General features: G+C 35.3%; 1 protein-coding gene across 2 annotated transcripts; it reads right to left on the reverse strand.

Moving 5' to 3' along the window:
• Nucleotides 1-548: 548 nt before the first annotated feature.
• Nucleotides 549-15,181, reverse strand: LOC100017853 (olfactory receptor 4B1). Of its 2 annotated transcripts, XM_007497447.2 has the most exons (4): nt 15,018-15,181; nt 8,850-9,062; nt 7,674-8,165; nt 554-1,037 (listed from the first exon to the last, which is right to left on the reverse strand). In XM_007497447.2, exons 3-4 carry the CDS (start codon nt 8,119-8,121, stop codon nt 718-720), a joined length of 768 nt encoding a protein of 255 aa, XP_007497509.1. In that variant the 5' UTR covers nt 8,122-8,165; nt 8,850-9,062; nt 15,018-15,181; the 3' UTR covers nt 554-717. The 2 variants fall into 2 exon arrangements, with proteins under 2 accessions (XP_056657734.1, XP_007497509.1); XM_056801756.1 differs by having other exon boundaries at nt 549-8,165.
• Nucleotides 15,182-15,389: the final 208 nt, after the last annotated feature.

Below are 15,389 nucleotides of genomic sequence, written 5' to 3' on the forward strand. Positions count from 1 at the left end.
CCTAAAATCTAGAATCTTTACTTTTGTCGAATGCAAGATTACTTTAATCTTTTCTTTCTGTTTGTTGTATGTCTATCCTGTTCTACTGATCTACTATTCTATTTGTTTTTTAATTCTTGTCTTCTGTCTTAAAATAAATACTATTGTGATGATGGGGAGTAAGAGAAAAGAACCATTGGAGGGTGTGGGGAATGGAAGTTGAGAGCTCTACAATGCATGAGGCCAAGAAAGACAGTTGGGAACTGAACAAGGAATTCTGGGAAATTCTCCTGAGGAGCAGGGTCTTGAGGGAGGAGACACAAAAGGGCGTGGAAGGAGGAGCTTTTTTTCTCTGGGCCATTTTCAAGTCACCTGTGGAGATTTCTGACATTGATAGAAATCTTAACATCATGGGTTCCTGTTTAAAACATTGCTGGTTCCTGTCAAGAAAACTTAATTACTCTGAAGACATTCCATGAACTATTGAGTTACTGAACTCAAATTGATAAGCAGTGCTCTCCCCTTTTATACCTCTCCCCTGCCTATGAGAAAACCTTGTACTTCAGTAATTAGATTTATTTAGAAAGAGATTTAGGGCAACCCCTCTAATCCCTCTAATCTTTACCTTTTGCCCCAATCAACAATTAAATCAAATAAGCAGTCAGATAGTGAATTCAATCTCATTTATTTACATCTAGAGAGTAAGCCCATTGGCAGACTCCATTTAGTTGGGAGCTTTCAGGAAGACAGGACAGGGAGGCTTTTGAGCTCTCCAAAACAGTGCATATCTGGATTAAGGTCCCACATTCCTCTCCTTGTAGAGGAGACTTCCCTGCCAGCATGGCCACAAGGGGACAGGCCTTCAACAAGGGGAGATTTCCATTGTGTCTCCTTCAAGTAATTCAGGGATTCTGGGAGGGAGTAGTGAGGGAAGCCATTTTCATCAGCTCTTTCCTCACTGCCTTCAATCCTCATTTCTCCATCACTCCACACATCAATCCAAGGAGTGAGTCCCCCAAAACTTGCAGTTCGCTGAGCGAATTTTAGGAGGAAACCTGCTATAAGATAATAGAAATTTATTTTTCAAGAATTAAACATTGCTCAGGGGAGAAGCAGGAGGTAGACATTTTGTTTTTCCACTCACTATGGTAGCCTAAGAGGTCCAAACATCTCAGAGAAGAAAATTTAAAGGGAAAGCAACACGGATAGTACAAAATCAGACAGGGATATACAAAACACTGGAAAAGTCTATAATAACAATGCTGTTTGCCATATTCAGCAGCATCTTTTGATATATAAATTTTGATCAATTCTGTATGGCATATGGGTATAAGAGATTCCACAATACATATTAGGAATCATAGCCATTTATGACTCATATAAATGACTAAAAAATAGAACTGGAACAAGTCTTTTCATTTTTGCCTATAATTTTTGCAGCCATATTACCTTTCCAATAGTTCTATTACTGTCTAAAGAATCTAATCAAGAAAATACTTGGGCAAAAGGAAGATAATAAGGTACAGAACCTGACACTAAAATAAAAGATAACTCAATTAGAAAAAAAATAGAGAATGAAAAATCACAAGGAGGAACAAACACTAGACATGGCAACACAAACTGTAAAAGAGATAAAGGCAGAAGTGCAAATAGCTAAAGAGGAGATAGAGAATCCAGTATCTATCCTACCCATATACAATCAGGCCTTAATACAACCAGATTCTGGCATCGTTCATTCAAAGACCCATAAACCTTTCTCTCCCTCAGATCTAGAAAATCTGAAAAAAAGGACACCTGATTTTTCCTGAGCCCTTTGAAGGTCATAAGAGAATTCAAACATTTGATCAAAATTTTTGATCTGACATTCTTGGACATTGAAATTCTTCTTTTGGAGATGTTTACTCCAGCAGAAAAAGTAAAATTCACTCAAGAGACTAGAAGTAACCCTAATCTCATATCACAGCCAGAGCATTTTGAGGACCTGGAACTTTACAACCATTCAAATTTAGTTCATTTAAGAAAGGCTAGAGAGAACTTGGTGGAGACTATGAAAGTTTTCACCAAGAATCCTGACTCATGGAGGGAATTTGAAAACATAAAGGAAGAAAAAACAGACCATCCTTCTGCATTCCTTGATCAGTTGCTAGAAAATGGGGAAACTTTACTGGGGTTTCAGAACTGGTCAGAAAATAACCTCCAGGACATCAGGAAGCAATTCATTAAAGGCAGTTCCCTACCTATCAGGACATATTTCAAATTACATTGTCCAGGTTGGTAAAATCTCAACACTGAGTACCTTCATAAAACTGCATCTTATGTTCATGAAGGATCCCAAGAAATCATTGACTCCAAATAGACTCTAAAAGAAAAAGACCAGATCATCAAAGATTTAAAGCATCAATTAAAGGATGCAAAGGAAAACAAAAAAAAATTAGGGAAATCGAGAAAGTGAAATCATTAGCTATTCTCCAAGTCTTTAGACCTAGATATAAAAATTAACAGCCTAGACAACCAAGAAACTCATACTACTATAACAACACTAATAAAAGATGTCTCCTATGTGGAAAATTCAGACATATTGTCAAATTCTGCCACTATAAGACTCAATTAAACTTGAAACCAAACAACAACAGAAACAGGAACTATAATAACTACAACACGAAAAACATTAACAATTCAAACAAGTCAAGCAGGTCCTGTGATCACAATTGTAAAATATATAGACAATGGCCAGATCTAAAGAGCATGCAAGAAGCTATAGCCCAGGGAGCAAAGCCATGTTATTTGAGCATGGTTGCAGGACATAATGCAGAATTATGAAGCCAGGTTCCAGCCTTTGCACACAAAAGAAAATTTAAGGGGTGCAAGACTAAATCTAAACATGGGAAACAACATATAAATGTTTGGGGCTTGGAAATAGACGATGTGGATGATGAAGGACAAACTAAAACTGAAGAGCAAATAGAGGAAGAACAGCAGATTTTAAGGAATGTAACAGAAATCAAATATAAGGTATATAGGATAGAAGCAAAAGATTCTAAAACACAAGAAAAATACAAAAATGTTCTTACAACAGACAACATCAAATATAGCAACAGTTTTGATTAACAATGATAGGGAAATTGCAAAATATAGAGTACCAGAAACTACATTAGTTCAAGAAACAAACTTAACTGAGTGTTCTGAGCAGTTTCTCATACAAACTGCAACTGCCAGGAAAAATAAACTGAAAATCAGACTTTAAAAGTGACCCTTGGAAAGGAAAGAAATATAGAGTTAAGCAGAGAAACAAGATCTCCTGGAGAAATGGTAGAGATTTTTATGGGGGAAGACAATGCCTTTGACATATCAATACATTCAAACCTCACTCCAGAAGTCAAAGAGTTTTACCCCAAACCATCTCCAGAGAACAATTCTATTTAAACAATGCTACAACTCCAAGCTTCTGATCTTTGAGAGAAGTCTCCAACTGAAAGTAACTCCACTTGCTTAACTATCAATCAAACTGAGGAATTAATCCAAAAGAATGTACAAACAAGAGAAAGCAAGGAAAAGAAAGGAAACAGAGCAAGCAAGGGAAATAGACACAAAGTCAAGCAATACCAAAACTTTGTTGCCTGTACATTCAAACTAGATCAAAATGTTACCTTCACAATCCCTGACTCTCTATAATCTACACAACATCTGTACCAGAAGGACCTAAGGGAAGGGAAGCTTAAATCAATCATGCATTGCCATCACAGATATATGCATTCCTCAAATGCAAGCTTTCCCTGGGTTTGACTTTGTACAGCTTCTGCAAAGCATGTTCAGGGAAGCAGAAGAATGTTTACCTTTACCATGGTCACAAACAAATCACACACAAGATCTTAACATAATTACTAACAATACATATACAGAGAAATCTGAATCAAACAACATTTTGCAACTCAATGAAGGAAACAGTTATAATAACAACATCGAAGTACCAACCAGCACAAATGGAGAAAGGAACCCATTGCAAACTCAAAACACATTGAAACCTGATAGTCCAGAGCTAGAACAAACATCATCCAATTCAAACCAAGAATGGGACATGATAAAAACTGTGTTACAAGCACCTATGGTTCAAGTCAATCAAGATACAGAAAATTGGGAGCCACAAGTAATGATAACAGTAGGAAATGAGATATACAGAGCTTTGAGAGATACTGGTGCCACAAGATCAGTTCTCAAAACATCACCAGAGAACAGTTTCATCTTGGGGTCTGTACAAGTCAAAGGAGCCACAGAAGAAACTCAAAGGTTTCATAAAATTAAAATTAAAAAATGGTAAAACTTGGTCCTCTCACCATTGATCACACTTTTCTCTTGATTCTTGAATGTCCTTCTAACTTGATAGGTAGTGATCTTCTATGCAAGATAGGTGCAACAATCCAATGTGATCAAAGTGGACAGACACTCTGCTAATATTAATGTTTCATCTCAGGACAAAGGCAAGTGGAGACTTACACCGATCTCCATTAGAGATGCTATATGATCCAAACCATCAATAAGCATTTAAATGTTTCCTATGTGCCAAACCCTGTGCTAAATTCTGAGAATTCCAGAATAGACAAAAGGAACCTCTACCATCTAAGAGGTTACATCCTAACAGGGGTAACATCATGTGCTTAAACGTACAAGATCCATACAGAATACATGGAAGGGAAACTGAAAGAGGAAGACGTTAGCAGCAATGAGGGAAGGAGAGGGGCTTCCTGGTATTTAAGATGTGGAAAGTATGATTGCTGAGATCATGTATGTAAAATCAGTCATGAGTCTGACAATAAGTATTAATTAGCACATACAATGTGCTAGGTGCTGTGTTGTGGAAAACTTTTATATTAATTTCATGTATTATTGTATTTTTATACCCTTGAAGAAGAATAGTAAGGGCTACGCAGAGATTAAGTAATTTGCCTAGAGATACATAGCCAGGAAATGAGGCTACATTTGAACCTAAGAACTACTGTCTCTAGGTCTGACTCAGTCTACTGTGCCACCTAGCTGACTTCTACATGTACTATTCTTGCTGCTGTTACTGTTACTTCCAAAATGGGAAAGGAGCCATGGAACTACAGAAAGACAAATGTTCCAATTTTTCTCAAAAGCAATTGGAATGGAATCAGAAAACCAGTGAATTTGACTTTTATTTCTAGAAGAATTCTCAAATACAGGATTAAGGGCAGGTTTTCTGAAAGCATTTAGAAAATGAAGGAGTGGGTGCTAAATGCCACCATAACTATGACAGGAGCAAGCCATGCCATATAGATTTCTTTTCCTTTTTCTCACTAAATGACTAGACTAACCTAAATCCAGAGGATGTTGTAGAAAGGACACCTAGATTTCATCAAAGCATTTAAAAATATCTTCATAGACATGCTTGTGGAAAAGTAGTAGAGATATTGGCTAAATGGTAGCTTTATTCAGAACCATTTGGATGACCTGGACCAAAATACAATTCATTATCTTTCTCTCCAACTCTTCTCTATTCCTAACTTCTCTATAACAATCTTCTCAGACAGAGGCTCAAAAACAAAGGTCATCTTCAATTTCTCTACCTCATTCCCTGTAACCAGTTTTAAAGTCCTATCCTTTTTACCAACCTACAATCCCCTAATGTATGCCCCTACTGAACTCTTACACTAAATCCATCCTGTGAAAATGTGGGGTGGGCCCATACTAGTTTAACTGCATTACATTGAATTACAAAGAGGAAAGAAAGAAGGATAAAAAGAAAAAGCAGACAGAGTAGAAGGAGGAGGAAGAAGAGAACAACAAGAACAAGAAGAAAAATTGATCTAGTACTTGAAAAGTGCCTGTATATAAATATATGTAACATATATAAAATCTCACTTGATTCTCACAACATGGTGACTTGATACTCTCATTATTGTTGCTTTCAGAAGAAACTTAAGCTAAGAAATGCTAATGTGCTTCCTCAAGACACGCAACTAGTAAGTGTCTGAGGTGGGATCCAAAAGCCCCTTGCAAACACTAAAGCATGACCTATGGCAGTTTTATTAGTATTACTAAGGGAAACAGATAAATGTAACCATTGTAAAATGATCTGTAGATGTAAGAGATTCATTCTAGAAGAAGATCAGACCATGAATAATTGGCAAGAGAATAGATTGGTTTAAGATTTCCTTTCCCCAAGAAGTTTCCTTGGGAGTCGTCATTTGTTAAATGGGTATTGACAAAGAGAGTGAAGGGACATGAAGCACCACACTATTTGATGACATGCATAGATTCATAATGGAATAGATCATTTACTTTCACTCAGAGTAGCAATAAAAAGAACAGTAATGGTTGGAACTATTTGCAGGTTAATTATGAAAAAGAAAGATCTAAGGGCAGTGATACATGCACTTTTTAAAAATATTTCTTCTTCATTCACCTGTGTGAGGAAGGTCACTTGTTCTGGCAAACAAGAACATGAAGTTTGTTTTAATTTAGAAATTATGAAAGGAATTCTGAGTCCAATTGATATCACTGTATCTCTGAGACATGCTATTCTAGACATAGATGTTGTACATTTTGCTCAGCTTAAGCCAGCACACCTATAAATCTAAAATAAATTGTGCATCTAAAATGCAGATGCACAAATCATTTGCACCTCCTGAAATGCAAAAACTGCCCTCAAACAGTGAGACTGAGAGCTCAGAGTTAGGAGGCCATGTAGTTTGGGGGGACAATTTCACCCTAAATTCTTTCTATTTCAAAAACAAATTATCTTTACTTTGAAAGGTGTTTCTCCCAAGATAAGCATTGTGTAAACTATCATTAAATCAAGATTAAGGAATTGGGAACACCTTACTATGAAGAACTTGAAAATACTGGCAGCCCAAGTGTATCTGAGGCCGGGCTGTTTGGGAATTGAAACGAAAGGTGGCTCCAATGATCCTTTGATATGCTGAATTCTGCTATCAAACATTCAAGAACCAGGGACCAATAGACAGAGGCAATGTTAGGACCCTACCCTAGATATTTTGATTCTAAAGAAAAATCTAAAGATTCTTACCACTGGACCATATCAATCCTCAGCGCACTACAATCATACGATTATATAGTCTAATTCTCCCTCTCTCATGTTTAATGGGGATTTTCCTGTATCCAAACATGAATCAAATACAATATAAAGACCCAATACCCACAAAGTCACAATACACTGTCTTCACATGCTCATTTTCAATCCCCTCCCAAGTTCACATTCTTGACCCACAACCTCCTCATAGCATTCTTCACTTCTGCATTTCTCAAGGTATAGATGATGGGGTTCAACATTGGCGTAACCACTGTATAGAATACAGACACAAGTTTGTCTTCAGTAAAAGTAGAAGAGGGCCTCAAGTAGAGAAAGATGGCAGGACCAAAGAATAAGAGAACAACAGTGATGTGGGAGGCACAGGTGGAGAGAGCCTTGCGCCTCCCCTCTGCTGACTGGTTTCTCAAGTGAACCAGGATAACAACATAAGAAGAAATCAAGAAGAGAAAGGAAATCACAGAGAATAAACCACTATTGGCAAGCACAATAATTCCTTCCACAAAAGTATCAGTACAGGCAAGCTTGAACAAGGGATGGAGGTCACAGAAATAGTGATCAATCACATGAGGACCACAGAAGGGCAATTGGACAGTGCTGAGAATCTGAATAATAGAGTGGAACATACCTCCTACCCAGGAGCTAAACACCAGCATATGGCACACAGGACGGTTCATAATGGTCATGTAATGCAGGGGTTTGCAGATGGCCACATACCGGTCATAGGCCATCACTGTGAGAAGGAGGATCTCAGCAACTCCAAAGAAATGGAAAAAAAAGATCTGGGTCATGCAGCCATCCAATGAGATGGTTTTATTCTCAGTCAATAAGCCAGAAATAAATTTAGGAACAATAGTAGAGGAGTAACAAATCTCTACTAAGGAGAGGTGGCTGAGGAAGAAGTACATGGGGGAGCTCAGACTCTTGCTCGTGTTAACAGTCAAGATGATGAGGCCATTGCCCAACATTGTGGCCATGTACATGGGAAGAAAAACAATAAATGAAACTCTCTGTGCTTCTCGATCTTGGAAGAGCCCCATAAAAATTAACTGAGTCACATTGTTGGTAATAGCCATGGAATCCAATTAGGTCATCACAACTCTAAAGAAGCTTGATAGACCTGAAATAAAACAAAGGAAGATGAGGTCAGCATCATTAGTAAGGGCAAGTATCCTATGGGAAGTAAAACAAATGGATTCATGGATGCATAGACTGATGAGCTGATGCACAGATGCATGAATGCATGTATTAACAAATGTATGGATAGATATAGGGATTCATGAATGAAGAGATGATGGTAATGGATGAATAGATGAATGAAAACATACTTATTAAGTGCTTACTATGTGAAAATCTCTATGATAAATTCTGTGACTAGAAAAGATCGGAGCACATTCTCTAATCTTAAGGAATTCCTATTTGAATGGGGAAGATAATATATAGACCAAGTGGTTTTTTTTAACTTTCTGTAACTCAGATGCTTTAAAATGTTAAATGAAAAGGGTGACCTAAAATTTATGATATTGGTCCTAATTCTATAAATTAAAAGATAATTATATCGTATAAAATTTTAATTTGAAATAGGAAATACTAAAAAGAGAAGAACAGGTATTTTGTTACATTTAAGGAGACAGTGATAGGGATAAAAAATAAAGAGACCACTGAAAATGAAAAGCATATAAATAATAATAAAAATATCATAAAGGCTGTCTTTTTTTTAGGTCTGCAAAATGCCTTACTTGCATTAATTTTTTTTATTCCCGCCAAGAACCTTATGAGTTATGAGAAGTAACTCAATACTTACTTCACATGTAACTCATTCCTAAGTGCTATTTGATTCATTAATCACTCAGCATTCATGGCATGAATCCCAAGAATGAGACCTGTGAATATACTGAGCCTCAGATACAATTGAAATCCAAGCATCTCTTGACTCCAGGTCCAACAGTCTTTCCACCATGAGAAACTGAATAAATACATGGATATCCAATGATACAGCAATTGAACTGCAAAAGGACTGAAAGAGAAAAGCATCATTAGTGTGAGACTTAAGTGATCTACTAAAGAAATATGATGTGCCAAACAGAAAGATAAATAAGATGTTAGAGATTAGAACAGAATATTAGAAAGATTAGCTTTGAGATATATAGAAGTGCAACTGCCTGGATTATAATATCATCAATCTAGTGCCAGAAGGGATTACAGAGACCACTGAGTCCACATGTCTCATTTTACTGCTAAGGAAACTGAGATCTAAGGAGAGTAACATAGGTAACTGACCTAAGGTCACACAAATAGTAAGCTTATCAGTGAGGATTCTGACTCAACTTCTCTAACTCTAGAGGCAATAGTCTTCCCTCTTTTTAATTCAGAATGTTAGGGCACTTGGACTCTGTTCAAAAAACACAGGGAATGTTTATGAAAATGGTTTCCCTTTTGGACCACACAAAGAATTTAATGAAAAATACAGAAGAGAGTGAGGCTGCTCTGTGGATTGAGAGCCAGCCTTGGTCACAGGAGGCCATGAATTGAAATTTGATTTCAGATACTTCCTAGTTGTGTGATCCTACTTAACCACCATTGCTTATCTCTTACTACTATTCTGCCTTAGAATCAATGCTTAGTATTGATTCTAAGGTGGAAGGATTTTTCTTTAAACAGCCACACATTCACTGATGTCAGAGTTCTAAATTGGTTCAAACTCTTAGAAAGCAACATAAGAAAATGTAACAATAAAAAATAGAAATCCAAGTTAGCTACCCCAAAAAATGATTTCAAAAAAAAAAGATATAGAAAAAAAAACAATGTATATGTTGTGAATGCAGATAGGTGCCAATTAGTATTAATAATTATACATACTATATATATATTGTATATATGTATATACAATATATACAATAAAATTATATACAATTACAACCCATTCTGGGTTGAAATCGTATATATATTATGGGGATTGGTTACAGTTCAAATGTCAAATGAAGTATGCACAACTTCTGTATTGAACTTAAATGTCAGTAAATACTAGAAATGTGTGGTATCATCATTATTTAAAATCTTTTTACCTTACCTTGTGTATTTTAAGTGGTATTTTTCCTGTACTCTCCAATACAAAAACTGAAGAGACAAGGGAAATTGGGTAAGAGTTTGACTGAAAATTCAAAAACATTTAACATTTCATGACAAAAATTTTAATGGAATAAAAAAATTGAAAGTTTATGATGGTTAATTAAATTTTTTTCATAGACTGAGAGAACATAGAAGAAGCCAAGAAGTTACCTTGGTAAACTCAAGATCTTTTTAGAGAACTAGAGGAAGACTTCTAGTTCTTTCAGTAAAAGAGAGGGGAGAAAGATGGAGTGAATGGAAAGATGACAAGAATTACACCAGATAAAGATAAGTAAAAAGGGCTTAATACAGCAGAGGAGATTGGTCATAACAGATAAGAAGATTGAAAGGAGGAAATAATAAGAGAATCCTTCTTCATTCTTGGGATTCTATTTCTTACCAAAAAAAATCATTTTGTAACCAAATTTGACAACAAAGGAATCTTTATTTCAAAAGACATACATGTAAATTGTTATTTACCTTCATTCTTGAATTAAACAGGTAAAAAATACTGTAACTTACACTGATATATAAAACTAATAAAAATAAATATATATTATTTATGACACTTAAATTTTGCACAGAGCAAACTACAAGCAAATTGGATGAGTAGTAGGTGATTCAATCTAAACACAGAAAAAAATATTAAACATTTATTACACATGGAGGCATCATGGCAGATGTAAAGATTAGAAAATTTATTTTACAACAGATCAGACTTCAAGGGGTTCACATTTTATTAGAGGCAATTATGCTTGTTTCAATGTTAGGGGTTTGCAAGTCAAAGGATTAAAGAGTGCACAGTTTCTCTTAACTGGGGTGGTAGAGTGCACAAGGAGACAAAGGAACTGAGGGATAAGAAAAGGAAAATGTACTAGCTGGTAGCCTTCTCCTTCTTGCTTTATTTTTACTCTCTTCTCAAAATTCTTTGCATATAGTTTCTCACTCTGATCTCCCTTTCTAACCATGCAGAAGTGATACTTCCTCAACCTTTACAATACATACTCCCACCAAACCCAGACCAAGGGAATTAAAAGTGAGCCAGCCAGTGGCAGGCAAGGATATCCCTATGTTTATAAACTTTCTCAGCCTATAAAATTCACATCTGGAGAAAGATTATAGACAGCCATGGAAAAATAAAATCAATAGACCTTTAAAAGCATGTCTAAGATGATAACTGGAAATCACTAACAAAGATTGAGGGCAGAGGCAAGATGGCAGGATAGTAGCAGGGAAATGCCTTGACTCCTCTGAATATCCATCCAAATTGATCTTTAATAAGTGCTTAAAAGGCCAGAAAGTAAAGAAGGATGAGCAAAGAATCTCTCCCACTAAACACAAGGTGAAAGGTAGCCAAAGAAAATGGATTAACACAATAAAAGGGTAACCAACCAGGGGCAAAATGCCACAAGGTAAAGCACAGGCAGACAAACACCTTACACCTACTGTACCATAAAAAGAAGCAGGATCTGATCAACCTCAGGATTCTGGAACATGGGCTACACTAACAAATAAAGCACTATGGATTTATACCTAGCCGTGAGATTTGGAGTTCCATACCACTGGGCTCTCGGGCCTCTGACGGTAAACTAAAGATAGCCCCAAAGCAAAGCCTTGTGAGACAGAAGCTAAGATAGAAATCGCCAGCAACTTGTAAGATTCCCAGTCCACAAGCAGGAAAATTAGCAAAAAGCCACACAAAAAAGATTTTGACTCGAAAAATGTCTATGGGGAAAAAAAAACAAAAAACAAAAGTAACAGGAAAGGTTGCAAAACAAGAAAACACATACATACTTTCCGCAAAAAAATGGTTGCAAGCTCTGGAATAACTCAAAAAGTTCAATAACCAAAAAAGACAGGTAGAAGAGAAATGAAAAGGAAAGTGGGGAAAAGAAATGACAGAAATGCAAAAAGAAAATAACAGCTTAAAAAGTAAAATTGATCAAATAGAAAGAGATACACAAAAACTGAATGTTGAAATAAGCAGATTAAAAACCATAATTGATCTATTAGAAGAATAGGCAAAAAAGTTGAAAGATGAAAAGAGCACCATGAAAAGAATAATGGACTATTTGGAAAAGGAAAATCAAAAGATCACAGATCAAAATTGGTTCTTAAAACCAAAATTGGGAAATAGAAGCTAATGATTTCATGATATCAAGAAATAATAAAACTAAATCAAATGAAAGAAAAAATAAGAGAAAACATGAATGTTATCATTTTAAAAATACCTGAATTGAAAAATAGATCCAAGAGAGACAATTTGAGGATCACTCGACTACCTGAAAATCATGACAAAAAAAAAAAATCCCAGACATCATAGTACAAGAAATTATCCAAGAAAACTGACCTAATATACTTGAACAAGAGAGCATAATAAACATTGAAAGAATCCACAGATCACCTCCTACAATAAATCCCCAAATGACAACTCCCAAAAATATTCTAGACAACTTCAAGAGCTTCCAGGTCAAGGAGAAAATACTTCAAATGACCAGAAAGAAAAAAAATTCAAATAATATGGAGCCCTAGTTAAGATTACACAGGATCTAGCAGCTTCCACACTGAAGAACCAAAAGGCTTGGAATATGCTATTCTAGAAGTCAAGAAAAATGGGTGTACAACCAAGAATCACGTACCCATAAAATATAACTAAATACTTTCAGGGGAAAGAATAAGCATTTAATAAAATAGAAGATTTACAAGAATTCAACAGAAAATTTGATGCCCAAATACAAAATTCAAGAGTACCATAAAAAGGTCGGTAAAAAGGAGAAAAATTGTAAGGGTTTCAACAAGATCAAATTTATCATATTCCTATATGTAAAGATGATATTTGTAACTCTTAAAAATTATCATTATCATAGTAGTTAGAAGAAATACACATAGGAAGAGGGTATGGAATTAAGCTATTTAAGATGATATATAAAAAATTTTGGAGGGAAAAAAGAGCATTGTAGTAAATGAAAAGTAAGAAGTAGAATGGGGTAAATTATACCACATAAGAGGCATATGTTGAAGGGAAGGGAAGAATATTATTACAAGGAGAGGAGAATTCATGTGGGGCAGATAATACTTAAACTTTACTCTCATTTGAATTAGTTCAGAAAGGAAAAAAACAGCCAAATTCATTGGCTTATAGAGTCCTATCTTACCTTATGAAGAAGTAGGAAAGAGACTAAAGGGGAGTGTGGGGAAGAAAATAAGATAAAGAAGGGAAAAGTTGGGGGAGGTGATTAAAAGACTCTAAAGAGAGGTAGAAGGGGAATAAGCATGGAGATGGTGGAAAGGGGTATAAAATAAAGGAGAGAGAAAGGAGGACTGAATCAAAGCAAAACACTGGTGTGGAGGGAAAGAGTGAAAGGAGAAAGGGCACAGTAAAAAAAGAAAATCAAAATGATGGGCAATTTACAGATGGTAATCATAACTGTGAATGTGAATTGGATGAAATCACCCATAAAACAGAAGCAGATAGCAGAGTGTATTAAAAAGCAAAATCCTATCATAGGTTTTTTTATAAGAAACACATTTGAGGTAGGTAGAAACACATCAATTAAAGATAAGAGACTGGAGTAGAATTTTTGGGCTGAGAAAAATCAGAGAAAAAGAAGATAGGAGTAGCATTTGTGACCCATGATAAAGCTAAAGTAAGAATAGAACTTGTTAAAAGAGATGAGGAAGGTAATTATAGCCTGATAAAAGGCATTATAGACAACAAATATCAGTACTCTCCATATATGCACCAAATGGTATAGCATCCAGAATTTTAAAGGAGAAATTATTGGACCTTAAGGAAAAAGTATACACTAAAACTATACTAGTGGGGGCCCTCAACCTTCCCCTAATAGATCTAGATAATAGAACCAAAAAATAAATAAGAAATGAGTAAGTGAAATGAATGAAATTTTAGCAAAAATACAGTTAACAGATATCTGGAGAAAACTGTATAGTGATTAAAGGTATATACCTTCTTTTCAGCAGCACATGGCACATATTTAAAGATTGACCATCTACTATGACATAAAAACATGACAAACTAATGCAGAAAAGCAGAAATAATGAATGCAACTTTCAGATCATAATACAATACAAGTTAAATTTAGTAAGGATTCATGGAGAAGCAAATTAAAAATTAAGTGTTAACTAAATAATCTAATTCTTCAAAATGTGTGGATCAAAGAAGAAATAATGATAGACTTAAGGAGAATGACAATGAGGAGAAAACATATCAAAATTTGTGGTATAGAGGCAAAGCAATAATCAGGGGAAATTTTCTATCACTGCATGCTTTTATCAATAAAAAAGAGAAAGAGGAAATCATAAAGTGGGTATTCAACCAAAAAACTAGAAAAAGAACAAATTAAAAATCTTCACATAAAGACCAGATTGGAAATCCTAAAAATCAAAGAAATTCATAAAATTGAAAATAAAAGAACTATTGGACTAATAAGTAAGACTAAGAGCTGGTTCTCTGCAAAAACAAATAAAAGGGATAAAGTTTTGGTTAATCTAATATAAAAAACTAAGATGAGAATCAGATTAACAGTATCAGAAATGAAAATGGTTATCTCACCTTTAATGAAGAGGAAATTAAGACAATTATAAAGATTCATTTTACCAGATTATATGGAAATAAATATGACAATTTAGGTGACAAATATTTACAAAAATAAAAATTGCTTAGATTAACACAAAGAGGAAATACAATACTTAAGTAATCCCATATTAGAAAGAGAAATTGAACAAGCAAATAAATCCTGAGGGCCAGATGGATTCACAAGTGAATTCTAGCAAACTTTTAAAGAACAACTAATCCCAATAATATACAAAATATTTGAAAAAATAAGCAAAGAAGGAGACTTACTAAACTCTTTTTATGACACAAATATGGTACTGATTCCCAAATAAAGAACACCAAAAACAGAAAGAAAACCACAGGCTACTATTAGGAAGTATATTATTGAATAAGTAAGAAGTTTTGATGAGTTGAGTGGAAGTCAGAATGGAAAGCAGGAGACTCTATCAGATCCTCAGGTGGGGGGGGGGGAGGTTAACTGCCACTCTGACCTCTAAGATTCTGAGCAGCAGGTCTCTGAGGGGCCTTTGAACCGAGCCTTCTTCCAGACAAGGCTGTTTCACATCCTCTCGGAGACTTTTCCTCTAAAATCTTTGGAAATACTTGGAGTAACAGCTTTGGAAGAGAGAAGTGACTTCGTGTTCAGTGCTCAACCCAAGA

The sequence above is a fragment of the Monodelphis domestica genome, chromosome 6, assembly GCF_027887165.1.
Source record: "Monodelphis domestica isolate mMonDom1 chromosome 6, mMonDom1.pri, whole genome shotgun sequence".
NCBI classification, from domain to species: Eukaryota; Metazoa; Chordata; class Mammalia; order Didelphimorphia; family Didelphidae; genus Monodelphis; species Monodelphis domestica.

Coding starts and splice junctions, on each gene's coding strand:
- LOC100017853 (XM_056801756.1), bottom strand. CDS start 8,121: ATGGCTATTACCAACAATGTGACTCAGTTAATTTTTATGGGGCTCTTC.